This window comes from Perna viridis, chromosome 7, assembly GCF_037379345.1.
Source record: "Perna viridis isolate PV_CMFRI_1.1 ecotype Kerala chromosome 7, ASM3737934v1, whole genome shotgun sequence".
Classification (NCBI taxonomy): domain Eukaryota; kingdom Metazoa; phylum Mollusca; class Bivalvia; order Mytilida; family Mytilidae; genus Perna; species Perna viridis.
In genome coordinates this window covers 22,678,410-22,706,164 of record NC_142451.1, presented here as the reverse complement: position 1 = coordinate 22,706,164, position 27,755 = coordinate 22,678,410, and the positions used below count along the sequence as shown (strand labels likewise).

Here is a 27,755-nt window from a genome sequence, read left to right as displayed (position 1 = left end):
AAAGTAGCCTGGGGAATCCTAAAAAAATTCTTTATTTAAACGATCTTTAATAATAATTCCACCAAATTAGTCTATTTATGTTTGAGGCAGCAGAATAAAATTCCCTTTTTGAAAAAAGTTCATTCATTTAAAAATATTTTTTATAATGGCATGCTAGAGTGACTACTTTGTACCTTGGCGTAGGACTATTTTTGCGTGCATTCTAAATCAATGATGCAATTGGTGGTATGTAACCTACAATGGTCCGGAACTTATAAACAATCAAACCATTGTAAATAAACACAATTTTTATTTATTATACTTCCTAAAAATATTAAAACACTAGCCTAGCAAAAAGATTTGAAATTTAAACAATGTTTACTTTCGAACCATCATTTACTTCGGTCCTTTAAACAATGGCGATCAATGGGAGTTGTCAAAATGATTATAATTATAAACCGGATATGTGTCAATAATGATGTTGTAGTAATAATGTTATTTCTTCCTTATTCTTTGAATGCACTATGGCATCTAAAGGTTAGTTTACTTTTTGATCTCTTGAAGAAGTCAATACCCGGCAAATAAATTTTATTCTTACTGCTGTACAATATCTTGCCAGATCTCTACATATTTTGAATAACCAAATTAATGCTCAGATTCAGCCTTTTAAAAACAAATTCAATATTTAAAGAAAAAATTATGACAAAATTTGAAAAAAATACATTCACAACAAGTGTGTAACGGAAATTACATATATGGCGGATTTGCGCATGTGCAAGTTAATTGATCAAATGGCATGTCATATTTGTTATTTTTTCTTAAAAAAAAAGATTTGTTTTTTTTGTTAGATTATTTCAATTTGACTACAGGCAACTATTTCGCTGTACCTGTGCATAATGTTGTTTTTGGACCAGCTGCAGCCTACCCAGTGCATTTTGTGGGGTTTCCTCGTATTTCAATGAAGTCTCATGAATGGTCTGGGGCAGACATTTTTAGTCCCGGTGGAGTTGTTTTCTGTTTAACATATTCACTATATCAATTCACTTTTAATTTATCCCATTTTTATTTATAAATTTACGTTTCGTTTGTAAATATTAAAAAAATATGTCTGTTTCCTGTACATGTAAGAACAATTCTATGGAAAATATGCCATGATGTCATTTGCTAAACTTATTATGATTTAGAGCTGTAAAAATACATAAAATGTCTTAGTATAGATTATAACTTACTTATCTCCGTTATAAGTTTAGAAGTTTTGAAGTTTGTTGTCTGGAATATCTATAGAAAACTATGGTGTACAAAAACCTTGAAAAGCTGCAACTTACCATTGAAAATTATCAAGAATTAAGTCCTAAATCAAGATATTGTGGTCTTTTTGGAAGTCTAAACTAGCGCTCCTTTTGTTGTTGAGATTATTCTGTATATAAAATATATACATATGCAGCTTATTAAATCCACAGTATAATTACGTCAATAGTTTTGTAAAGGTATATTGACTTTTCTTTTTCATTTGATATTTTCGATTGATTTCGGTTTCAGGTAGTTTGAAATGCGTTTATTGACTAATTGATTTTACTAACATAGTAAAACGACCATGGTATGAATTAATAATTTTTTCTTTGTAAGTTTTATGAAAAAGTAGAATGCGACGTTAATTTAAATTTTACAAAGATGATTGATCTTCAGTAAATATCATGAATTTCGACATGTAAAAGGGAATATCTTTCACTTATCATCAGTTTTCTCGGGACTGTCTCTCTACATTTATTACTATTTATCCCTGATGAAGGCCGTAAGGCCGAATATTTGGGCCATATTTTCTGTGTTTTATTACGTTTTGTTTGTACTTTGTTTGTATTTAGTTCCCCATTACCTTTGAAATGTGGCTAGTGTCCACTTTTCAAAATATACAGAAGATATTTACAAAATGCCGGAATTTTTAATCGACAACATATTTGTCAAGTGTTGTGCACGTGTTTTTCAACGAACGGTCGGCATTCCAATGGGAACAAATTGTGCTCCTCTACTTGCTGATCTATTCCTTCACTCTTATGGGGCTGACTTTATAGCTGATCTGATCCGAAAGAAAGAATAATACCGTTTAATCCTTTAAAATCAGTTTCCGACTTATAGAAGAGTCTGAAAAATTCCCAACGATGTCAACAAATTTTTCTCGTTCCCTCCGCGGGACTCGAACTCGTACCGCTGTGACATCTATGGCAACACTGCCTGCACTAGGTCCAGCGCCCTAGACCACTCGGCCGGCTAGGCTATATAAAAATATATGACATGCATCATTAATTTGATCCTCTATCCTACATAATAACACCTAGATGAACTGTCCCGTACTACCATACATCGTGTACTAAGTTACAGCCCTAGATTAGTCCTACGAGGAGGAATGACCCGGCCAGCGAAAGCTATATTTTTATATAGCCTAGCTGGCCGAGTGGTCTAGGGCGCTGGACTTAGTGCAGGCAGTGTTGCCATAGATGTCACAGCGGTACGAGTTCGAGTCCCGCGGAGGGAACGAGAAAAATTTGTTGACATCGTTGGGAATTTTTCAGACTCTTCTATAAGTTTACGTTATCTTCCCTGTATCAATTTGATCCGATGGGGCAGTGTAGAGAATAGAGTCGTCACATTGTGAGACGTTGTATATATATATATATATATATATTTGCTTAAATCATGGACAAAAATGGATTGGTTTCATAACAATCACTCTCTCTCCCTTTGTTAACTTTTCAAATCGTAAAATTAAAAGTCAAGTATTGGTCTTTGTACATTAATGTATAGATGAATGTATGTATTGCAGTAAATCTTGAAAAAAAAAAGAATTAAAATTTGGATCAAACGGAGAGGTCTACACCTGTAATCAGGCACCGTCAAATTATAAAGAATAAAGGCCAATTTTGAAATCAGGCAATTTGTAAAGGTGAGTATTATTCTTTGTCCATGCTGACTGTATATTATATAATGGCACACATCGTTTATACAGATATTTATGTATGGTGATTTTATAAATAGGAATCACATACTATGCTAATACTCCCAAATTTGATTATTGTTTAGAGTAATCAAGGAAACCAAAATTCTATTGAAATTAAAAGAATGTAATTCCGGGACAGGGACAAGACATTAAAAAGACACACAAAACAAAGAACATTAAATAATCATATTAATACATACAAATTAACAAAAGTAAATGAGCAACTCGGACTCCACAAACAACTGTGGGCATGAACCAGGTACACCGATGAGGGTAAATCTCTGTTTTTCTAGAATCACCCGCCAAGTTGTTCATAAAAAGTAAAGTCGAGGGTAGACGAAAGAGAAAAGGAAAACTATGAGACGTTGAAAAATCAGTGTTCATGGATATACTGTTCATGATGACGATTATAAAACCTCTGTACTGATGACTTCAATCTTGTAGCAACATAATACTGTTCACGAAGCCTAACTGTCTAGTGCGATACAAACAATATGTGTAGAAATGCATTTAAATGACTTTGATTCAAATTGCCTATTACTGAGTGAATTTCATTGTGTGCTTATTTGTTGTTTCAATTTATTTTTGATCTCCCTACATTAAATGGGGGATAGCCGAAGCTTCATATAACTAGTTTAATCCAACTGCAAACATGCACCTGTCCACAGTCAGGGAATGTCGACCATTTCGGTGTCTTTGTGTCGATATTAGACTTTTAGGTTTATTTTTTTAAGTTTCATCGTTCTGTTACTGTGGATTATATTACTTCCGTTGTCGGGGCCTTTCAGAGCTTACTTTAAGGTGTTTTATCCGTATTGAGGACCTTTTGGTGATCTCTGTATTTGCTATTTTTCATAAAGGTTATATTATTTTGCATTTGCTGCGTTTCATCATATCTGTTCATTTTTCTATGTGAAGTAACTCTTTTTATATCGATCTGAATAAACAAAACGGTCGTTCAGTGAGCATTTGTGATCTGATAAGTTTTTGTTTTTAACTACAAAATTGCACATTGAAAAAGAATTCCACTGGTACGATTTACAGCATAGGCCATTGTCTTGATAAATAGCAACATTTTAACTGAAGAACGCATCAGATACCAGAAATAAATTGCGATTAACTTTTCGTTGCAATTGTGTTAATTCTGTTTATAAAATTATTCATACTGACTGAAGCAATTCTCAAATTATTTCCTCCAATTTGTAATCTAATGAAAGAAAAATTCTGCCTGATATATTGATACGAAGATTTTGATATGAATAAGTTTTTGGTTTATATTAATAGAAATAGAAAATCAGGAAAGAGTATTTGTATTATTCTCTTCTTGTCTGCTATTATGATATCAATTTTGAGACATCATAATCATCATCATCATTATCAATATCATCATCATCATCAATATAACTGTATTATGATAATAATTATTAAAAACTCGGCTGAGTAAGCATGTTTACAAAGAAGTTGTTTGTTTAAAATACAGCAGATGGAGGTTCTCGACCCTATTGCAATGTCTGGAAATACACTTCCTGTTCCCAAAGTCGTTCACTTCTTGGTTAACAATCGAGGGGAAGTCACTTATATCGTTGGTAAGTTACCTAAAATACGGACTACTTTACTTATGAACGTTGCCGAAAAATTGATTATTATACTTATTATAAGGAATCTGTTACAAATGGGGAAACACAAGTTGAATAGATTTTCTTCGTTCTGAACACCGTGATATGAAACAAATAAATTGTGTGTTTTGTATTTTAGACAGAAAGTTTTAAGCAAGCATGTTCATATCATGCTGTTGGCATAATTCAAACGCATAAAAACACCCTCTCTGTAATACTAATACAAATTTAAAACATACCATGACACAATTATTGTACCTTCCGTCAAAATAGATTTTCAATCTAAAATATAGGATTTCGAACAAAACGGCAAATTTTCATTTTTAACATCAAATATACAAATTGCCACACAATACCTAAATATTGTGCTTATCAAATATAATTCAATGTCAATATAGTTTTTTTTCTTTTTTTCGTTAAGCTGGTATGGGAAATTTCAACAGACTTGTGAATCCATATGTACAGCAATATAATAACAATAGGCACAGAACTGTCATATTGTTTCCTTGTGGACATTTAACAGAAATAGGACATCCCATGGTAGCATGCTCAATGTGCAGGTCACCGATAAGAAATGTACTTCCGGACGTCGGTAGCACTTTTCCCATTGATTCCTAATTATGTGTTCAAATGTGCTGCTTTAATGTGAATATGCTTTGTTTTATGTTAGGTATTTGTTAATAAATGAATTGCCTTATTAATAACAATCATTGGTTTAAATCTATCGACGTCGTCCCAGTATTAACACTGTCGTAATAATATCAATATTGTATGATTTAATTCATGAACCCTGAATTTCCCTGGATCGTGATTAAGCAAGATAACAAAGATAAACAACAATGTCTGCAAAAATGATATTGCCAGTTATAAAATATGCAAGTTTCTATACCGTTGGGAGCTAATTATGTCTAACCATTTTGGAAACTGCTAAAACTGTTGCATTGAAATTCAGATTATACACTTATTTGTTAAACAAGTGAACTATGACCGACGTAACTATAATGACGCAGTTAAAAAAAAGTCGGCATTTCTTAGCAAATATGCCCGTACTTTTTGTTTTGAAGGTAAAAAAGTCTTGTTGACGAGACAAAGGGTAATCAAGCCTTATCTTCGATTTTCGAAGGATCCTTTTAAAGTTGCGGACGTTTTCATGTCATATATCTGTTTGTTATATCAATGATTGATATGAAACACAGACTCGTCCTGAAATGCATGAAATATCTGCCATATTTCGTTAAACCATAGGAGCAGTCCATTAGTCCATTAATGAAAGGTTATGAAGAAATATATAAGTAAAATGCATATTTAGATAGATCGATATCGCGACGTAATCGACAACATTAGTTCCACAAAAGAGTCATGAATTGAAAAACAGTAAAATAAAAAAAAATATATATATTTTAACATCCCTCGATTGGTATAATATTTGTTTCCATCTTCAAAATTTTCCCGTGCAAAGAAACTACTAATATAAGAATAGTTTGCATAATGAAATAGTTTGCCAACCTCAAGTTCTGAAATCATGTTTATCGTAATATTTATTTAAAGATGCAAAATGTGGGTTTTGAATGCTTTATTTTGAAATGAAGTCTTAAAACGTTTGTCACAATATGTGCTCGATTTCTATACACGTTATTTTTTTCAACGCTTCTATTTTCCGTCAAAAGTACGTTCCAATGCTTATATGACAGTGAATTACATCTATCTCAATTATAAGCATCTAAACTAAAGTACTATGAAACCCCACAAAGGCAAGGAAACATTAAGTGATTAACTAGTACTTGCAAAATCATACATAGACATCCAGATAGAGGATTCTTATTGACATAAAAAGATGATTTGAATCATACATTTCATTTTTAACTATGGAAGTTAAAGTTTACTCACAATAATCTTAAATCAAGATAATAGATAAAAATACTAGCAGAAAATTGTTTTGGCTGAATTAATTTACAAAAAAAGTTTAGATATACTAATAGTAAAAAAAACCATGGCAAACAAGTGATTAACAAGGGATGATTCACAGAGTCATAGCACATGCTCGTAAAGTTAAGTAAAAAATGGTACTCAAAATCTCAAAAATCGCATGCAAGGGTGTGAAAATGACAAAGGGGAAGAGAAAAACAAATAATACTAATACGACATTGGAGAAAAGCGATATAGTATATGCATGATGAACACATTATGCAATACATAAAACATTGTGAAGGCTGAACCTTTTCAACTCATTTCAAGAAATGAATATCTATACTAATGACAGAAAACAAGTCCTGCTTATACACTTTTAATTATCAGTATTTCTTAGTCCATGATTAGAGCAAAAACATGATATCCATGATAATGGATAATGTTAGATTAAGAAAAAAGACAAAAATATATTAGACGCCACTAAAACCTAAACGCCTAGACCTGGTGCACCGGTAGGGAAACATCGTTTTGGTAAAGCATGGATTCATAAATTGGTCTAATTGTATGCGATAAAGTAAAAAGAAATTTTTACAATGATTCACAAATGCTAAAAGCCATGCTCTAAAAGAAAACTTATTGGATTTCATAGCCGGTAGATATCATAATTTTGGGGTTAATTCTGTATTTTATTATTCCCTAGTAATTGTCTGTAACTTACCATAACTCTCTCTCATAGACTCATATGTAACGTGTTGCTTTTTGTAGAATAACCACGACATTCTCTGAAATCAAGTAATTGTTGTTAGTTATGAATATTAAATCATTTGATGGAAGGTTTTAAATCATTTAAATCATTTCAAGAATACATAAAAAAAACAGCAAATGAGATCAATTGATACGAAATTGACAAAAAAGGAGAATACTTAACCTATTTCTCGATTTAAGATCTGCAATTGTTATGATCAAGCCATGAAACAACTACTTTTGTCCAACAGACGTTCCAATTATTATCAATTAGTACAGAAAAACAAATTAGACCCACTTTAAGGCTTTATAACCCTACATGTACATCAAAACAGGTACTCGATTCTTCAACAATCGACAAAATATGAATAATACACAAAAGAAAAATACAGAATTATTAAATCATAATTTCAGTTCATTTTATGTAGATTATGGTTGTATATATATATATATATATATATATATATAAACAAAACAAAACTGTACCAACAATTTAAAACAATTTTTTTTCTCCTCATAAAATAATAACTGAAGACAAAATTAGAAAACTAAAAATTAGTTGTGTCAGAAAAACTTTAAGGTCATATTAAAGCATGTGTCAGAAAGACAACAGTGTCATGTTGATGAATGTGTGATTGAATAATTCCAATATGAGTTTATACACATCCACAACCATTAAACATAACGAAATAATTGTTTCTACTAGAAATATCGGCAAAAAATTACCGAAGCGTGAAAAAAATGGGGCATATCAAATACGTCAGAATACAAATATATGGCTATAATGTAACAACGGGAAAGAAAAAACTAAAGTAGTCCATGGGCTGGGAGGGTCCACCATGCATTTCAGTGATGACGTAGATAAACTCATCAAAAGCCGAATTCCGAATGGACATCATGAAATATGATAACACATGTATTTTTATTATTATTAAGTCAAATAATTTTGTTTAAATTCAGTAATGAGTAAAAAGCTCTTGTTTTTCAACAATGTGAGGTAAGTTCCTTCTTTTTTTCAAATTGTTTCCAGTGATTAATAGTTTGCCAGACAAACAAATGGAAGAAAACATCACACACACACACAAAACGGGCTCCAGATCAATTATAACACTTGTGAGCTATTGTAAGCATGGACGGGGTGAAAACAATAGGATAAAACTACTAGAACAAAGAATGATTTCCATGATGGAGATTGGTATGTATATATACCATCAGATAACATAAACAGATATTTGAATTGATTCCTTTTTCTCGTGTCGAAAGACTAAAGTGAATACATAGTAATTGGAAGTTATTTTTGGTGTATTCCAATGTTTTGTCGTGAATAGTTCCTTATGTAATCGCAAGTTATCTTAACTATACGATTAACTAATGACCTTTTAATATTGATAGTCAAATGTATAATAATACTCATTTTAATTCTTCCGTAAATTGATAAAATGTAGATGTTTGAAGAAAAAAGAATGTTATCAATCGTACAAAATTCAAAGTTTAGTAAAGTTTCGTTTTGTTTTGTTGTTTGTTGGTGTTTTTGTTAGGTTTATGTTTTGCTTTTGTTTTGGTTGTTTTTATCTTTTAAAAAAATCCACCCCAATAAATATATATTTATTTAGTTTTTTGGCAAATAATGAAATGATGCAAAGACATTTGACTGGAATGTGATTACAGATGAACGAATCAATAAAATGTGCAAGTTTATGTAAGAATCAGGCAAAATGGGAAAATTAAAAACATGCATGTCAAAAATCCACCTATCTGACAATATAATTTCATTCAAAGATGCTCTTTCTATTTCAAGAGAACATTATTGGATCACTGCATCACTGGATATGCTCAGAAATTCTTCAATAGAATGGTAGAAAAAATGAGGTGTTTGATAAAGTTTTCTGCCCTTGAAGTATTCATTTTCAATGCATTACCATGAAATTATAACTCAATTTGTCAACATGATATGGAAAATCTTTTCTGTTTTCCTTTATTCTGATGGTGCAATTAGTCATATTAAACTTTCAAAATGGTGGCTTTTTCCATAGCATGTTTTACTCACATTCTGATTCCTACAAAGACTCACACTTTAAAACTATCAATTGTAATTTGTTTTTAATTATTTTTCCCAGTTGCTCACTCCTTCGTCATATAGTCAGCCATTTTTGTTCAGTTACCTCTTTTTAGCGTAAGTTTTAAATTCATATATTTATTTTTTAAGTTATTGTTTCCAAAAGAGAGTACTACTTAATTTTATTCACTCCCTTGTTATTTTTTCGACCGTTTAAATGTCATCCAATCAAATTCTTAAATTCATTAATAACTTTTTTTCAACGTCATATCATGCATTGGTATATACTGTATTCAAATGGTAAGACGCCATATTTTGTTTTATATTTGTGTACAGTTTGTTGATCTATGATGTCTGAACATGTTCATCAGACAATATAGATCAGCTGAATTTATCATGTAGAAATACGATCTGATGTTCAGAACAACATGCCAAAATGCCATATCAATTTATGAACGACTACAATGTATTTATATAGGTCATTTTATTGATTGTTTGTGATGTTTACTAAATGATAAATAAAAAAAAACAAGTAAAGGTTTTGACAATATTAACGAAATGATGATAATAAATCAGGAAGTGAGATATCAAAAGTTAAAATTGAGGAGAAATCGAAAACATGGAATTATGTTTCCATTACATTTCTTATTTGGTACAGGCAAATCACAAAGAAATTACAAGCAGTATTTCAAAAGGTTCTGCTCATACCAAATAAGAACTTTAATTTAGTTCTTTTCTTGCTGTTTGAATATATTGTCAAAGTGCAATATAATCCAAATGAGGAAAGCGCCATATAAAGCAATCATTAGTTTTTATCACTTCCGTCGTATTATCAAGACCAATGTCGTCACGTCCGAACCGAAACATGAATAAGTATAAACAACTCGGATTATTTTAAGGAGAAAATTAAATTCTTTTCCAACAATTCTTTTTAAAATGGCAAATATCTGCAACATGTTATGACTTGCTAATGCTATTTCGAATAAAGTCAAATCAGTCTGATGATGTATACATAATTCCTAAAGATATATTTCTTCTGTCATAACAACTTGAACTTTATTTTGTCCGTTTTCCAAAAGGAAGACAACGCTATCACAGTGAGAATATTTGAATTTACTTTACAGCAGTGCAGTTGAACATTGAAGTTAGTCTCAAGCATTTTTTTCCACTTGCAAAAATTAATTTGCCAAACTTTTTAGACATTCTAATACAAATGAATTAGCTTGACTTACCATCGATGATGGTAATACCAGTAGAATTTTGTATTAGTCCTGCTCGTCAACTTACTATTCAATCACGAGTATAAAATCCTATGTAGAAAGTTTATATACATAAGAAAAAGTATGTAACCATCACGTGATATTCCATTTTAAAGCTAAATCATGAAAAATAATCTTTGTACACTTTGGTATATTTAAAAGTAGTAAACTTGATTATTTTGTCAAATAATAATAATAAACCATATTCACATGATAATCATACAATTGTTCCAGTTTTAATACCTAGTTGAAATATGGTATAACATAATGTTCCCATTCTAGAAACAGTTCTTAAAAATAATTAAATCATTGTGCAAAACTCTATATAATTATGTAATTTTACTTAGCCACTCAATCGTATTTATGTTTGTCAATAAACCTAAAAATGATGACATATTTTTCTAATTATATCTTTGAAAATATATATCTTGTTTCTAGAGATTATCTTTTTTTTTTTTAATATGGGAAAACTACTTTTTATTTTCGAATTGTACTATACCTGCCATGTTTTATTATCCAAATGATTTCTCGTACTTAGGAATCGTTCTAAACAATAAGAAAAATATCCCATACATTATCAATTTGTTTGTTTGTCGATTTGATTGTAATATGATAAACACAGCAACAAAAAGGAGAACAAAAACTATCTTACCTTACAACTAGACGTTATTAGTTTGAGAAAATATGTATCCCTGTTTTTGAAAAGTCGTTCTGTTTCTTAAGAGCTAAAATCACATGAATATTAAACAGGATGAACATTTCTAATGATAATAGACCTAATATGAAAAGTGTCATCGTAGTTTATCACAATTGAATTAATCTATTAAAATCGATTGATATCGATTCAATTACAAGGACGTAATTAATGATTATAAATAAACACACAAACACTTCCAAAATATATACACTTCATAGATATATATCTCTAAAGGATGTTCGCTGGTCTTTTAAAGAATAACAATGATTTCAAAGGTTGTGAAATCTTTTACGATCTGTCATGGTAGAACAATATAAAAAGAAAACAGATGGACTAATTTGCTCGTTTTTCAGATATAAGCATTTGAATTATATACGACGGGAAAATGATCTCGTAAGATTTTCTATAGGTTTTGTCTTTTTGGGTTTTATCTACCAACCCCACTGAAGAAATAACAAGGATATCATTAAATAACTTCAAAAAGAACATTTAAATTGTGTCTAATGAAATTATGAAATGGAAATTTGGAGTTACTGGGAAAATATTAATGCTAAATAATAGATAAAACCTGAGGAGTCCGAAAATCTGAAAAAAAATTGACTGAACATGACCAGCACACATCCGTAAGTTATGTTTCCGTGTTTGAATTCTAGACAACAGCTAACTGTCTTCTATTATTGTATCATCAACCAGTGTAGTTATTTTTATATCACAATCACAAAATAGGATGATTAAAATTCGATAACTTTTCCCTGTAAATTTTCGACATTAAAAACACGATTAGCTCATTTTCGTATACAAATTCTAATTGAATATGATAAAGTGAATGAAAATAGGACAAAAACAAAATAAAACAGAATACAGGAACAACAACAATCTCTTGTAGATGACCCCTAAATACTAATTACAATATTATTTGCTTTATTAATGTGCGTGCAAGCCTAACCATTCTGAATTACATTTTAAGGATAAATAAATTTGCTGTATTTATCCTTAAAATGCTAACAAAAATAAATAGATAACAACAACAACATGAAGTATGTATTTATTATGCAAGCCGATAGGTGCTAGGTAACAAACCGTGTTTATAAGCGGAGGCAGACAAATTGTCTACCACTTCATGATTATAGAGCGATTATCATGTAAGTAAATGGCGGTCGCTAAAAAGGCAACTCACTGATATGTATATTGTTAAATGACTAATTTATAGTCATTTGACAAAAATAATAAAATAGTAGTCGCTATCTATTTTTGTACAAATATTTTAATCATGATTGCGTGTTTTCATTTTTATTTATAACTTATTTCACGTTTATTCAAGAACATATCGCGTAGTTACGCAAAATAATCACAATATTATAAAATGTTTATCGGTTTTACCTGAAACATATTTTTGCAGTCTACGAAAATGATCCAAATGGACTTCCGTAATTATGCATAACGGTAAAGGTTAAATTTGATACATTAACAAAGCAAACATTTACCCGATTTTATGCTGGTATTTGTTTATGTATTTATGTATTTGCAAACAATGTGTTCTTCCTACTTAATTTAAAGCATTTGTCGTTATTACATATCATTATTTGTACCGTATGTACAGTATTAAACGCCCTAGATTAAGACATTTAGTATTGCAGGCTGAAAGTTTGGATCCCATACCGGATTCAGGGAATACCTTGCCCATTGGTCACATGCACAACTATTACATTGTTCTAGGTGCAATGCTGGTTTGTATGTCATAACCAAGATTGTAACAAAGATATTTTATTGACTTTGAGTAGGACTTATCATCATTTTATAATTCAGTTATATCATTTCAGTCAGTTTGTTGAATACTTGCATTAAAAAGAAATCGTTGTTTAAGTGATGTTTTTGTGCTTTGAATCTTTTAGTATAGCTGAGTTAAAATGCAGAATAAATTAAACCGTTGTAATACTTAGTAAAAGTAACAACTACTTACTACTGTATCTTCTGAACATAAATAAAATTAAAAACATTCTATAAGATGGTAATATGGTAGGTGTTTTTGTCGTATGAAAAGGTTTAAAACATTAGAATATGACAAAACGACTTTTTCACGAAGATAAACAATGATATTTTTGGGGACTTTTTTACATTTTTGCAAGAAAAGTAGACTTTGTCTTTTCAGATTTTGAGAGTGTTCATTTGACAGTAATCAGAGGTCAACACGGTGCTCTGAAGTGTATTTTAGTATTGCCATGTGGGCATACAAACAGTAGTGTGTATGATATAAGACTATGTACTTAATGTGAATGTGATTTCTAACATTGGCATTTGTCAATTGTCGCAAGATGAAATAGATGAAGATCAGAAAACCTGGTGAATCAAAATGATTGGTGCATGTGTAAATCTGCTTAAAACCGTTGCATTGGGATTTGTTCCTTTTTCAAAGACGAATGATTGCTCAAATATTTTAGGCATCGGATGATGCTCTGGTTTGTTTAACATATAATCATTTTTTTAACACTTATTTATTAGTGATGTTTACTTGAATCCAAATATGAACAGACGGTATTATTGAATTAAAATACACAGATGTAACGCTGATATGAAAAAGAGGGAAAAACAGCAAACTCTCATCAATTGACTGATCTGAATTATACTTTGGCTGAAACAGAGCCGATCAAATAAAAGCTTTTGGAACTTCTTTTTTAAAAAAAAAAAACTTATGATTTGTTTTTTTCTCAAGTAGTTGATTCCTCGACCTGGATTACTGACATATTGTTTGGTTTTAAAATTGATAATGCTAGCAAATTATTCACAATAAAATTTAATTTAAGGGAACCATTATTGATTCAATATCAGAAAACACAAATCGCCAGAAACAAATGGAAAATCAATGCAAACAAACAAACAAACAAACAAACAAAAACAAACAAAAATAACAAACAAAAAACAAAACAAAGCAAAAAAACAGACTTGTCATTTCTCTAATTATGTATTTAGTAGCAGTAATATCCGCTGTTAAAAAATTGAAGTGAACGTTTTTACATGGTAGGCATCAGTACCCTGGGTTAAGACATTAAAAACCGATTTTGTGAAACAATCTTAGTTTAAATCAAACTATAAATATATATCAACATAAAGAAAAATATATCAATAAAAAGGTATTGAATGAATCCTAGTGCTAACATTTTGCAGTTGACTGATGACATACACTTAAAGGAAATCAAACTATAATGTGGAAATATTGAAATGTTGCGCAGAGAAGATAGCAGGAAACGCTAACATGAGTGTATATTTTAGGATTTTAAAACATAATGTTGAATGATAATTGTTATTTAATAAAATGCAGGAATAAAAACAAACCCAGGCAGTAATCGGCAATGTATTAATCACCTAATTTCAGAAAAAAAGCTAACAAACTTTCTGTGTGAGAGAGTGACTACCGAAATTTTATGTGATTATCTTTATTTCATGCGTTACATCTTAAATATGAAATTTCTGGTACTATATAGATAAATTTCTGAAATAGCGGCGAATTTTACCCGGGCGGTTTAATGATGGAATGTGTTAACAAAACTAATGCATCTTTGCCTTTGTAGACACACGAAAGTGGTAGAAATGAACTTTCCTCGGCATGACCTTTTACCTTGCTGTAAAGGGTCTGTGATGACACATATTGATTTGTTGTGACATGCATCATTAATTTGATCCTCTATCCTACATAATAACACCTAGATGAACTGTCCCGTATTATCATACATCGTGTACTAAGTTACAACCCTAGATTAATCCTACGAGGTGAAATGACCCGGCCCACGAAAGCTAGACTTTGTGCAGGCGGTGTTGCCAAAGATGTCACAGCGGTACAGGGTCGAGTCCCGCGAGGGAACGACCAAAAAATTGCTTCCCAAATTTGACAGTTCTAACATCGTTGGGAATTGCTCAGACCTTTCCATGCTTACTTTATCTTCCCTGCATTAATTTGACCCGATGGAACATTGTAGTGAATAGAGTCGTCACATTCTGAGACGTTGTATAACACTGATTTGTTGTGACATGCATCATTAATTTGATCCTCTATCCTACATAATAACACCTAGATGAACTGTCCCGTATTATCATACATCGTGTACTAAGTTACAACCCTAGATTAATCCTACGAGGTGAAATGACCCGGCCCACGAAAGCTAGACTTTGTGCAGGCGGTGTTGCCATAGATGTCACAGCGGTACAGGGTCGAGTCCCGCGAGGGAACGACCAAAAAATTGCTTCCCAAATTTGACAGTTCTAACATCGTTGGGAATTGCTCAGACCTTTCCATGCTTACTTTATCTTCCCTGCATTAATTTGACCCGATGGAATATTGTAGTGAATAGAGTCGTCACATTCTGAGACGTTGTATAACACTGATTTGTTGTGACATGCATCATTAATTTGATCCTCTATCCTACATAATAACATCTAAATGAACTGTCCCGTACTATCATACATCGTGTACTAAGTTACAGCCCTAGATTAATCTTACGAGCAGGAATGACCCGGCCAGCGAAAGTTGTATTTGTATATAGCCTAGCTGGCCGAGTGGTCTAGGGCGCTGAACTTCGTGCAGGCGGTGTTGCCGCAGATGTCACAGCGGTACGAGTTCTTGCATTGCTGTCTAACTAATTAATCACTTAAACATTATTGATATGTTGACTTCCCTGCATTTCTGATCTTGTCATAACATCCATAACTGATTGCAGTTTCTAGTCTCTGTATCAAATATTTCTATCTTTCCTAAGTGCAATTTTTACTTCGGATTAAGCTTTTCGTTAGATGGTTTATTTTTGCAAGAATACGAATACTTGTTGATACAAATGTTGATAAAATGTCGGGCATATATTCGTATTAGCTGAGAAACATTAAGTACGAATTCGATGTTATCTGGTCTTTGTCCCTGGATTACATTTTTTTGTTACCGCTATATTCTTCGTTCCCTTGATTACTCTTTAATCATTCGTAGATTTCGCTGAAATATACTAGACCGTATACGTTATAATTTGTAGATGGTTGACTTGTAACTTAGATCAAAATGATTTCTTGTAGAATATGCTTTGCTAATAAAATGACAAGGACTTTAATAAAGCAGGTTTGGATATACATTTAGATACGGACAATTGATGTGCCTTTAATGCAGAATTTAGCTGCAAATTGTTGTAATTTTAACTTTAAATTATTCTTACTTTATATGTAAATGAAAGCTGACACTCTACATAATATTTCTGATTTCTGAATCAAGTAATAGCTTCTTTTGTTATTACATACCACCTGAAAATGGTGAGATGATATTGAAATGAACATGAAGTTACTTTTTGACTTATTATCAAAAATAGGAAACAATCATCGTAAGGTTTTATAAGGCGAAGAAAAAAATAGATTTTTAACATTTTAAATGGTTTTCAATCATCATTCTTTGTACATTGGAAATGACATGTAATTCGTTATTTATTTATTCATATTTATTTTTATATACATGCATGATAACTTAGAATGAGTCCTTTGTTGATTTTGTTTATCAAAACTACATTGATTATATATATATATATATAAACGACTTTCTGTGTATTTGAATACTTATTACCTACTGTTTGCCCATAAGAACGGATATTTTGATGATTCCATTATTCTTGTTCTTCAGGAGTATACAATAAAATTCCGAATTACTTTTTTTTACAAAACGGATATGTTATTGTCAAGCAGGAACCATATACACCAAGTCTGAATTTTTATCTGCAGTACAATTGCTTGCATACAAAACACGCATTTCTTGGCGCTGGAAGATTAGTTCAATGCACAGGTTAGACATGCTCCAAGCTTGAAAAGAAAAAAATACCTAAATACCTTCTATAATTTTTTATTGTTTAAATGGTAAGAACTATATTTGTTCTGCTGCAGTCTCTAAATCATTCTTTGTTGTTGCTTTGCTAACTAAGATTAACCAATTTTAAGTATCAAGTATAGCGTGACAAAGCATAAATCAAAGTGTTGTCAGGGTTTGATAAAAAAAAGTGTATTGATGGCTGTTTTAGCATTTACTGCAATGTGCATTAGAAACAAAATCGTTTCTTTTGCGATGTAGCAATTAAATGAATGGCATTTGATATAAAAAAAAAAGTATTAAATATATAAATAGAATATGTTTCCAATAGAAAAAAAAAACTTTTGTATTTATTACGTTTGGCAAATACAAAAATACCAATCTCTAAAATATTGCAAATTTTGGTCAAATGAACACTTTTTTTTCAAGGAAAAACCTCTCAACCGCATTATAAGAGCCAATTATTTGTTAGTTAGAAAGTGGAACATGCATTGTAGTGGTATTTGTGTGTGTGTTTTTTTCTTTTTGTTCTGTCTTGTTGTATTTTTCAATTCTATATTTTTCCATACAAACCCTAATGCTATCATTTTCAACAGCTACATTCTAATATGTTGACACACACAATCAACTGACACGATAGTTATTAAAATGTATGATTTCACTGACATAGAGACAAAAAAAAAAAAAAAAAGAACATCAGGTTTTTATCGTTGAACTTGCGTATGCTCAATGGGTAAGAGCTTGAGTATCTAAAACAAACAGAATAAATACATCATGTATCTCAATAACACAAAGGAAACAAGATGTAAAATAAAGATAACAATACATTTTAAGGTAAAATATTACTATTATTATTATTATTATTATTATTATTATTATTATTATTATTATTATTGTTGTTGTTGTTTTGATGATAATAATACTAAATAATAATAATAATAATAATAATAATAATAATAATAATGTTTTAGACTGCAGAAAAAAAAACCCGAAAAGAATAATTTTAATTACAATTTCCCAATCACTACACATATCAAGAAGTGCTATAACAACATTTTTGACATGTACAAAAAATTTCCCTCAAAATGATTTCAACTTGTAAAATATTTCAAAATAACATTACACATGAATTTTATAATATATGTTTATTAACTAAAAAATGACAAACGCATATACATCTATCTAGAACTCTAACAAATAGGCTTCTGGAACAGGGTTATGTTGCTACAAGATTGAAGTCATCACTACAGAAGTTTTATGGTCGTCATCATGAACTCGTGTATCGTTATGATGTATCCATCAGCACCATGAAAACTAATTTACACAACGGGTCATAGTTTGCCTTTCCTCGTTTGTCTACCCGGACTTGACTTTTTATGAGCAACTTGGCGGGTGTTTCTAGAAAAGCAGAGGACGCTTGCCCTACCGGTGCACCTGGTCCATGCAACCAGTTTTTAGTGCGTTACATCTTAAATATGAAATTTCTGGTACTATATAGATAAATTTCTGAAATAGCGGCGAATTTTACCCGGGCGGTTTAATGATGGAATGTGTTAACAAAACTAATGCATCTTTGCCTTTGTAGACACACGAAAGTGGTAGAAATGAACTTTCCTCGGCATGACCTTTTACCTTGCTGTAAAGGGTCTGTGATGACACATATTGATTTGTTGTGACATGCATCATTAATTTGATCCTCTATCCTACATAATAACACATAGATGAACTGTCCCGTATTATCATACATCGTGTACTAAGTTACAACCCTAGATTAATCCTACGAGGTGAAATGACCCGGCCCACGAAAGCTAGACTTTGTGCAGGCGGTGTTGCCATAGATGTCACAGCGGTACAGGGTCGAGTCCCGCGAGGGAACGACCAAAAAATTGCTTCCCAAATTTGACAGTTCTAACATCGTTGGGAATTGCTCAGACCTTTCCATGCTTACTTTATCTTCCCTGCATTAATTTGACCCGATGGAATATTGTAGTGAATAGAGTCGTCACATTCTGAGACGTTGTATAACACTGATTTGTTGTGACATGCATCATTAATTTGATCCTCTATCCTACATAATAACATCTAAATGAACTGTCCCGTACTATCATACATCGTGTACTAAGTTACAGCCCTAGATTAATCTTACGAGCAGGAATGACCCGGCCAGCGAAAGTTGTATTTGTATATAGCCTAGCTGGCCGAGTGGTCTAGGGCGCTGAACTTCGTGCAGGCGGTGTTGCCGCAGATGTCACAGCGGTACGAGTTCTTGCATTGCTGTCTAACTAATTAATCACTTAAACATTATTGATATGTTGACTTCCCTGCATTTCTGATCTTGTCATAACATCCATAACTGATTGCAGTTTCTAGTCTCTGTATCAAATATTTCTATCTTTCCTAAGTGCAATTTTTACTTCGGATTAAGCTTTTCGTTAGATGGTTTATTTTTGCAAGAATACGAATACTTGTTGATACAAATGTTGATAAAATGTCGGGCATATATTCGTATTAGCTGAGAAACATTAAGTACGAATTCGATGTTATCTGGTCTTTGTCCCTGGATTACATTTTTTTGTTACCGCTATATTCTTCGTTCCCTTGATTACTCTTTAATCATTCGTAGATTTCGCTGAAATATACTAGACCGTATACGTTATAATTTGTAGATGGTTGACTTGTAACTTAGATCAAAATGATTTCTTGTAGAATATGCTTTGCTAATAAAATGACAAGGACTTTAATAAAGCAGGTTTGGATATACATTTAGATATGGACAATTGATGTGCCTTTAATGCAGAATTTAGCTACAAATTGTTGTAATTTTAACTTTGAATTATTCTTACTTTATATGTAAATAAAAGCTGACACTCTACATAATATTTCTGATTTCTGAATCAAGTAATAGCTTCTTTTTGTTATTACATACCACCTGAAAATGGTGAGATGATATTGAAATGAACATGAAGTTACTTTTTGACTTATTATCAAAAATAGGAAACAATCATCGTAAGGTTTTATAAGGCGAAGAAAAAAATAGATTTTTAACATTTTAAATGGTTTTCAATCATCATTCTTTGTACATTGGAAATGACATGTAATTCGTTATTTATTTATTCATATTTATTTTTATATACATGCATGATAACTTAGAATGAGTCCTTTGTTGATTTTGTTTATCAAAACTACATTGATTATATATATATATATAAACGACTTTCTGTGTATTTGAATACTTATTACCTACTGTTTGCCCATAAGAACGGATATTTTGATGATTCCATTATTCTTGTTCTTCAGGAGTATACAATAAAATTCCGAATTACTTTTTTTTACAAAACGGATATGTTATTGTCAAGCAGGAACCATATACACCAAGTCTGAATTTTTATCTGCAGTACAATTGCTTGCATACAAAACACGCATTTCTTGGCGCTGGAAGATTAGTTCAATGCACAGGTTAGACATGCTCCAAGCTTGAAAAGAAAAAAATACCTAAATACCTTCTATAATTTTTTATTGTTTAAATGGTAAGAACTATATTTGTTCTGCTGCAGTCTCTAAATCATTCTTTGTTGTTGCTTTGCTAACTAAGATTAACCAATTTTAAGTATCAAGTATAGCGTGACAAAGCATAAATCAAAGTGTTGTCAGGGTTTGATAAAAAAAGTGTATTGATGGCTGTTTTAGCATTTACTGCAATGTGCATTAGAAACAAAATCGTTTCTTTTGCGATGTAGCAATTAAATGAATGGCATTTGATATAAAAAAAAGTATTAAATATATAAATAGAATATGTTTCCAATAGAAAAAAAAACTTTTGTATTTATTACGTTTGGCAAATACAAAAATACCAATCTCTAAAATATTGCAAATTTTGGTCAAATGAACACTTTTTTTTCAAGGAAAAACCTCTCAACCGTATTATAAGAGCCAATTATTTGTTAGTTAGAAAGTGGAACATGCATTGTAGTGGTATTTGTGTGTGTGTTTTTTTTCTTTTTGTTCTGTCTTGTTGTATTTTTCAATTCTATATTTTTCCATACAAACCCTAATGCTATCATTTTCAACAGCTACATTCTAATATGTTGACACACACAATCAACTGACACGATAGTTATTAAAATGTATGATTTCACTGACATAGAGACAAAAAAAAAAAAAAAAGAACATCAGGTTTTTATCGTTGAACTTGCGTATGCTCAATGGGTAAGAGCTTTACTTGTTTTAGACTGCAGAAAAAAAAACCGAAAAGAATAATTTTAATTACAATTTCCCAATCACTACACATATCAAGAAGTGCTATAACAACATTTTTGACATGTACAAAAAATTTCCCTCAAAATGATTTCAACTTGTAAAATATTTCAAAATAACATTACACATGAATTTTATAATATATGTTTATTAACTAAAAAATGACAAACGCATATACATCTATCTAGAACTCTAACAAATAGGCTTCTGGAACAGGGTTATGTTGCTACAAGATTGAAGTCATCACTACAGAAGTTTTATGGTCGTCATCATGAACTCGTGTATCGTTATGATGTATCCATCAGCACCATGAAAACTAATTTACACAACGGGTCATAGTTTGCCTTTCCTCGTTTGTCTACCCGGACTTGACTTTTTATGAGCAACTTGGCGGGTGTTTCTAGAAAAGCAGAGGACGCTTGCCCTACCGGTGCACCTGGTCCATGCAACCAGTTTTTAGTGGAGTCCGAGTTGCTCTTTTACTTTTGTTACTTTGTATGTATGATGTTAGTTACTTTATGTTCTTTATTGTGTATGTCTGTTTTCCATGTTAAGTCTTTGTCCCTGGATTACATTCTTTTGATTACCGCTATAACATTGGTTCCCTTGATTACTCATCTACAAGACTGACTCATACATAATTGATATTATTATTGTTGCAAGTTGTTGACATATGACAATTCAGATAGAATTGAGAAAATCCAACTTGAAGCAGCCAGAATAGTTAGTAGTTTAACATCATATTATGCTAGTAGAGATTCACTTTATCGAGAGACTGGTTGGGAAACATTAAAGGATAGAAGAGAACAAAAGAAGCTCTTGTTATATAATATGATTAATGGACATGTCCTGAATATTTATCATATTTACTTTCCCCATTAGCATCTAAGATATCAGTGTATAACTTACGCAATAACCGCAATTATAGCGTCCCTCCAACTAGACTTCCATTGTATTAACAGTCATTTTTGTCAGCTACATTGAGCCTATGGAACAATTTGGATTTCTCAATACGAAAATCCCCTTCTTCCGATACATTCAAATTACGTTTAAAATTAAAATATCGTAATAATAATGCTATTATTAGGCTACCACCGTTTTACCTTACTGGTAAACGATTCATGAATTTGACTCATGCACGAATTAGAAATAAGTGTAGTGCTTTGAAAAAGGACTTATTAAGAGCAAATATTATTTTTTATAAAAGCTGTTCTTGTGGAGCTATGTCAGAAGACGCAGAACATTTTTTTCGTCTGTCCAAATTTAACTGTGCAACGAAACATGCTTTTCACAATTTGACTGATCTAGGAACAAATATTTGTCTCAACACTCTGCTCTTTGGAGATGACAATTTTAGTTATGAGTTTAACTCATTGATTGTTAGTTGTGTTCAAACGTTAATTGAAGCTACCAGGCGGTTTTCACGTGAATAATATAATGTCGTTACATTAAGCTCGTAGGATATATCGTGAACACTACTTGTCTTTATTTTCATCATGTTCCACTGTAACATTGATGCATGTTTGTCTTGAAAAATTCAACTTATAACTGATTTAAACATAATACATTCAATTTGAGTAAATACTTTTCGATATCCCTGTCTAATTTTATTCATGCGTAATCCCTAGTGCATGCTTTTATGTTTATGGGTCACTATATGTTTGTTTGTCTCATTGTAACTTCGTAAATAATACTATTTATTGTAAATGTCATAAGTATGTATTATTCAAATGTATATATTAGGAGAATGCATTGATAAGTTGTACAACTTGTGTCTAATCAAATTGTCTTTGAAAATAAAATATGTTTAAATTAATAAGTTGTTCTTTTTAAATTGTATAAATCGCAAACCTTTATTTGAAAACATTTCTGAAAAGGGTTGGACATTTTTTGTACAATTTATAATATGTACAAGCAAATTTGTATGTGCCATAACATGTATAAAATTTGTACACAACATGTATAAGATATGTATTCATTTTGTTACCTTAACATATAATCTATTTTTCAAATCTAAATCAGGATTTGAACCTGAATCCCTCACAAAAACGTGAGTGCTTTCTCTTAAGCTATTTAGATCTGGATTATAAATTACAAACGATAAAATCACTTCACGCTCAACATAGGAAAAATGCAATCTTTTTTATTTGTTTTTTCCCTATTGATAATTGAAGCATTTGTGAAATTCATATAAATTAAAGTTTTTTTGTTTTTTTTGAGTAAGCATACTTAAAGACTTTGTGTTATATGATTATGACTTTTTTTTTATCTTTACCAGGTCTAAAATTCTTATGTTTATATGTACATTTTTAGATCATACCTTATATTTCTAGTAGATAACTTTCCCTACTTTTTCACACATTTGACATTGAATGAACATATTTTAGAATTTTAATAGAAAAAAACGAACATGATTTCTACATCATTGAGCATTATTAAAGCCATTATTTTACTGCATGGCTTCTGTAGGGAATTTTCAATATTTTGTAACCTCCAAAAATTGGTAGATAAATGTCTTATAAATATAAATAAAGAACACCGAACTGATTCTTTAATACTTCAAAACGAAAACTCTTTCTTGCAATACTAAAAAAACGTTTGAAATGATTGTAGGAGGTAGATTTAGGATAAAGGACTCAACTCTTGAAATCAGTGATGTGTTTGTATCATATTCAATTCAACAGAATAAAATCAGTCCAAGGTAACTTTAATACGCACATGACATCGATGTAAAATGTTTAACATAAACGTCCCAGTAATTTGTAAGAGTTGTCTCCCTAGGTCTACTTCCATAAATATATTATTTTTACATCATTTCAAACTTAATAAGTTGAAAAAATGCCCAGCATAATAGATGTGGTCTACCTTTTCATTTTATATGCCTTTAATGATCTGACTGTTTATTAGAAGCCTGTCATCAAATTAAAACTTGTATCTCATTGTATTCAAAACACAGAGCTAATTTGGCCTTGGGTAAAATATTTCATAGGTATTTAAAGTGCATAGCTTAAATAATCCCATCATTAACACCAGATTATATTTTTAAAAGGAATTTATTTAAAGTGGTCTAAAATTAAATATTTAATGAAACAAAGTAATAGTAGATTTGTCCTTTTATTAAAAAGAGACAGGGAGCATTATTATTCATTTTGGAGAACTTGAGATGTAATCGTTTCATCAAAATAGACGCAGTGAAAATGGAAAGTTTAAAATTGATCTTTTAATTATTGATTGGTTATCCCCCTTTGAATATATTAAGTAACTAAAAGTTTTAATATAAACGAATACGATTCTTCTGTATTGTTTAGTTTCGGTATTGTTTTCACTGTCACTATATTTTGAGCGTTAGTTTGATTTCTGCTTTCGGCAGTTGTACGTTTCCACATTTTGCAAAGGAAAAAATTTGGGAAATAGAGTTTTCTTACAAAAATAAAATGTAGATTGTAGCAAATCATCATATTTTAGAACTAAATGCTACCACAAATTATAATTTGTATGATCAGATGAGTAAAGGAGTTTTTTCCTAATGCTGTCAGATTATAGTAATGACTGGATTACCAATCTGAAAATTGTCATTCTCGACACGTAATGAAAATGTAACAAACTATTCACATGTACAGCGAAACAGTTGGTCCCATATACTCAAGCAAAATAAAAGTAAATTGAAAATGAAACTGAAACAATACATACAGAGGCAAGAAGTTCCTGAATTGGGACCAGTTCAAGCAAATTTTCATTGGGTAAGAGCACATCTTGCTTTTAACTAAATTGGAATCTGGCTGCAACTTTGTTGATACATTTACCATTGTATTGCCAAGGTCATGAGCTACAAAATTATATGTTTATATTGCTAATTTATCTTTTTTGCCAAGCTCGAAAATTTTCAGTTTAAGAACCTGAAATTCATATTGAAGGTATTTGGTACTTGTAAGTACATTCCATGTGGTGCACCAAAGATTTATAGGTCATGCTACATTTGAATATACTAGAAAGCATGGATAGTGCCAATTCTCAACAAACTTCAATGCAATTTAAAATTTTACCACTGACATTGGATTGCTTTGTGCAAATTGAGTGAAGTTTAAATTCACATTACATTCCATTTTAACCACCCTCATATAAAAAAAAATATTCCAATTTATTTTATGATACTTGCACCCTGATTTTGTGAATGTGTGATATTCCAATCACTGTCCCTACATGAACCTTTGTACGATGTAGAAAAATTGAAAATAACCAAACGGCCATAAAGATTTTATACATGAATTTATTTCCATGCAAAGTTCCTCTCAAAGATAAAGCTACATATTCAGAACAATCCTCAATGTACCCGAGGCTGACTGTCTGCTTTAATGTGTGGATATAGAATGGTATGTTTATGTTCAATGCCCGATATTGAAAGTCTATTTTGTTAAATTAGGTATTTTTTATACCAGTCCATTAAGTGTTTGGTCAAATGTCACAATGACATGAATATGGACAAAATCGTACCTATACAAACTTGTTAATTTATCTAGGATTTCGTACATGTGTGAATGTATTTGTGCCATCAAAAGTTTAAATATGGATCAGTTCATTTTATTTCAATATACATAATGTACATGTACATGTAAGTTCTTTTTGTGCAGCGTAATTTTTACTGATTATCAGTCGTTATATTCCATACTATTTGGTTTCCTTTGTGTTTTTGTGGGTGTAGTCAATAGACGTACCATTATAATTTATTAGCTCCCTAAAGCGAGTCAAAACATGAGGGGTTTTGTAAGTATTTTTAAGTTATCAAAATCTCATGCACACTTTGTTTTACAATTTAAGGGTAAAAGTGCCTGTTGAGTACTCCACTCAACCACCAATATGAACTGCACCAGACTTTAATATACACACTATGTGTTACCGGTATTTATACATCCAATGTATATGATTCTTTTGCAGGAAATTGAAGAAGTTCATTAAAAAGAGGAGGTGAGTTCTTAAACTAAAAATAACAATTTCAAATTATGTATTCATGTTTCATAACAAGAAAATACTTCAGTATAGGTGAATAGCTCTGTCAATTTGCACCAAAATGAGCCATGCCACAAAAGGAAGGATAGGTGGACTTTGATGTTTGGACATAAAATAAGGAATATCCAAAAAAGTTTTAATATAACTTGTTAGATATTTTGTGATTGAGATTACATACTCGACAGGTATGTGTAGCGTATGTACGTCCATTTACATGTACATGTTGTACAGTCTAAAATTTAACCAGTACAAGTTAATCTATATGCACATGCATTACATTCATTGTGAGTATATGTATCATTCATGTTTGCAGGAAATTCATGGTTTTTTATGTTGTCTGTTTGAAAGAAGAAGTTTATTCTTTACACGAAACCAAATAGATGCATGTTTCCTATTTCACTGAAGAAAATTATAAAAAAAACTAAATAAGTCTTATAAGGTTCGACAAGGCATGTGTTGGTGAAGTAATTACACGAATTTAACTCTATTCAATATAAACAGACATTTTTGTAAATACAAACATTCAAAAATTGCCAAAAATATCCACACACTGGTGCTATGTGTTAATACATGTGTACATTTTTATGAAGCAATTGAGTGATTTCAAGTCTTATTAAATGCATTAATATAAGGTATAAGGACCCTGTTGTCGATTCATGTCCACAGACACTTACTTTCATGTGATGTTAATATAAATGTTAGTTGGTTGATCAAATTTTCAAATCCAAAAAGAAGGTTGATATTATTTTCGTGAGACATGGTCTTAACAATTATGGATCAAAAATAAGCATTTCACAGAATTGATCTATATACATGTAACTCAACTTAAGTCAAATGAATGTCTGTGATATTGCTCCAAACTTTCCAATTCAAATAAAATTAGACTGAGGTCTCACTAACCACTTCTAACGTTTCCATTACTTTACATGTGGAAAAAGTAATTTTCAAAGTCTCACTGTGAATTCCAAGGACAAATGACATCTTAAAGTTGTATACCGTTACGAAGCTTGGAAAATAAGGCTTCCAAAATCATTATGCTAATGGTACGATGATAGTAGAAATTCTTCACAAAATTTACTTGAATAAATAATACTGAAAATCCACATTTTTACCTGTTCTGCTAACTGACAGCATGGAGGCAAATACTCACACATGTAAAAAATATTCATACACTTTTGTAGTTAATGACATATATGATTTTAAAGTACACATTCTCAGCTTCATTTTGACTACTTTTAATCATAATACACACAAATAATGCACTTACAGAAACAAGCATTTTAATGAAAAGTTAAGTACCATGTACAAGTCAATTGATTTCTTTGAGATTGTACCACAAGGTGCCATACCAATAAATGAAAGCTGAGATTCATTTTGGGGTGTGACTTGATTTGATAATGAACTAGGGATAAAAACAAACTA

The 27,755-nt window shown here is 31.0% G+C and overlaps 1 protein-coding gene across 2 annotated transcripts; it reads left to right on the top strand.

Moving 5' to 3' along the window:
• The first annotated feature begins 394 nt into the window (after positions 1–394).
• Positions 395–5,288, top strand: LOC148611834 (uncharacterized). 2 transcript variants are annotated; one of them, XR_015924608.1, is made up of 4 exons: positions 395–516; positions 2,798–2,917; positions 4,452–4,557; positions 5,009–5,288. XR_015924608.1 is itself a non-coding variant. In XM_088595387.1 (3 exons), the coding sequence occupies exons 1-3, from the start codon at positions 406–408 to the stop codon at positions 5,203–5,205; spliced, it is 414 nt and encodes a 137-aa protein (XP_088451513.1). In that variant the 5' UTR covers positions 404–405; the 3' UTR covers positions 5,206–5,288. The 2 variants fall into 2 exon arrangements, 1 of the variants encoding a protein (XP_088451513.1); XM_088595387.1 differs by lacking the exon at positions 2,798–2,917 and having other exon boundaries at positions 404–516.
• The last annotated feature ends 22,467 nt before the right edge of the window (positions 5,289–27,755 follow it).

Coding starts and splice junctions, on each gene's coding strand:
- LOC148611834 (XM_088595387.1), top strand. CDS start 406: ATGGGAGTTGTCAAAATGATTATAATTATAAACCGGATATGTGTCAAT. Junction 517..4,451: donor ATGCACTATGGCATCTAAAG/GTTAGTTTACTT, acceptor TTTAAAATACAG/CAGATGGAGGTTCTCGACCC. Junction 4,558..5,008: donor GGAAGTCACTTATATCGTTG/GTAAGTTACCTA, acceptor TTTTTCGTTAAG/CTGGTATGGGAAATTTCAAC.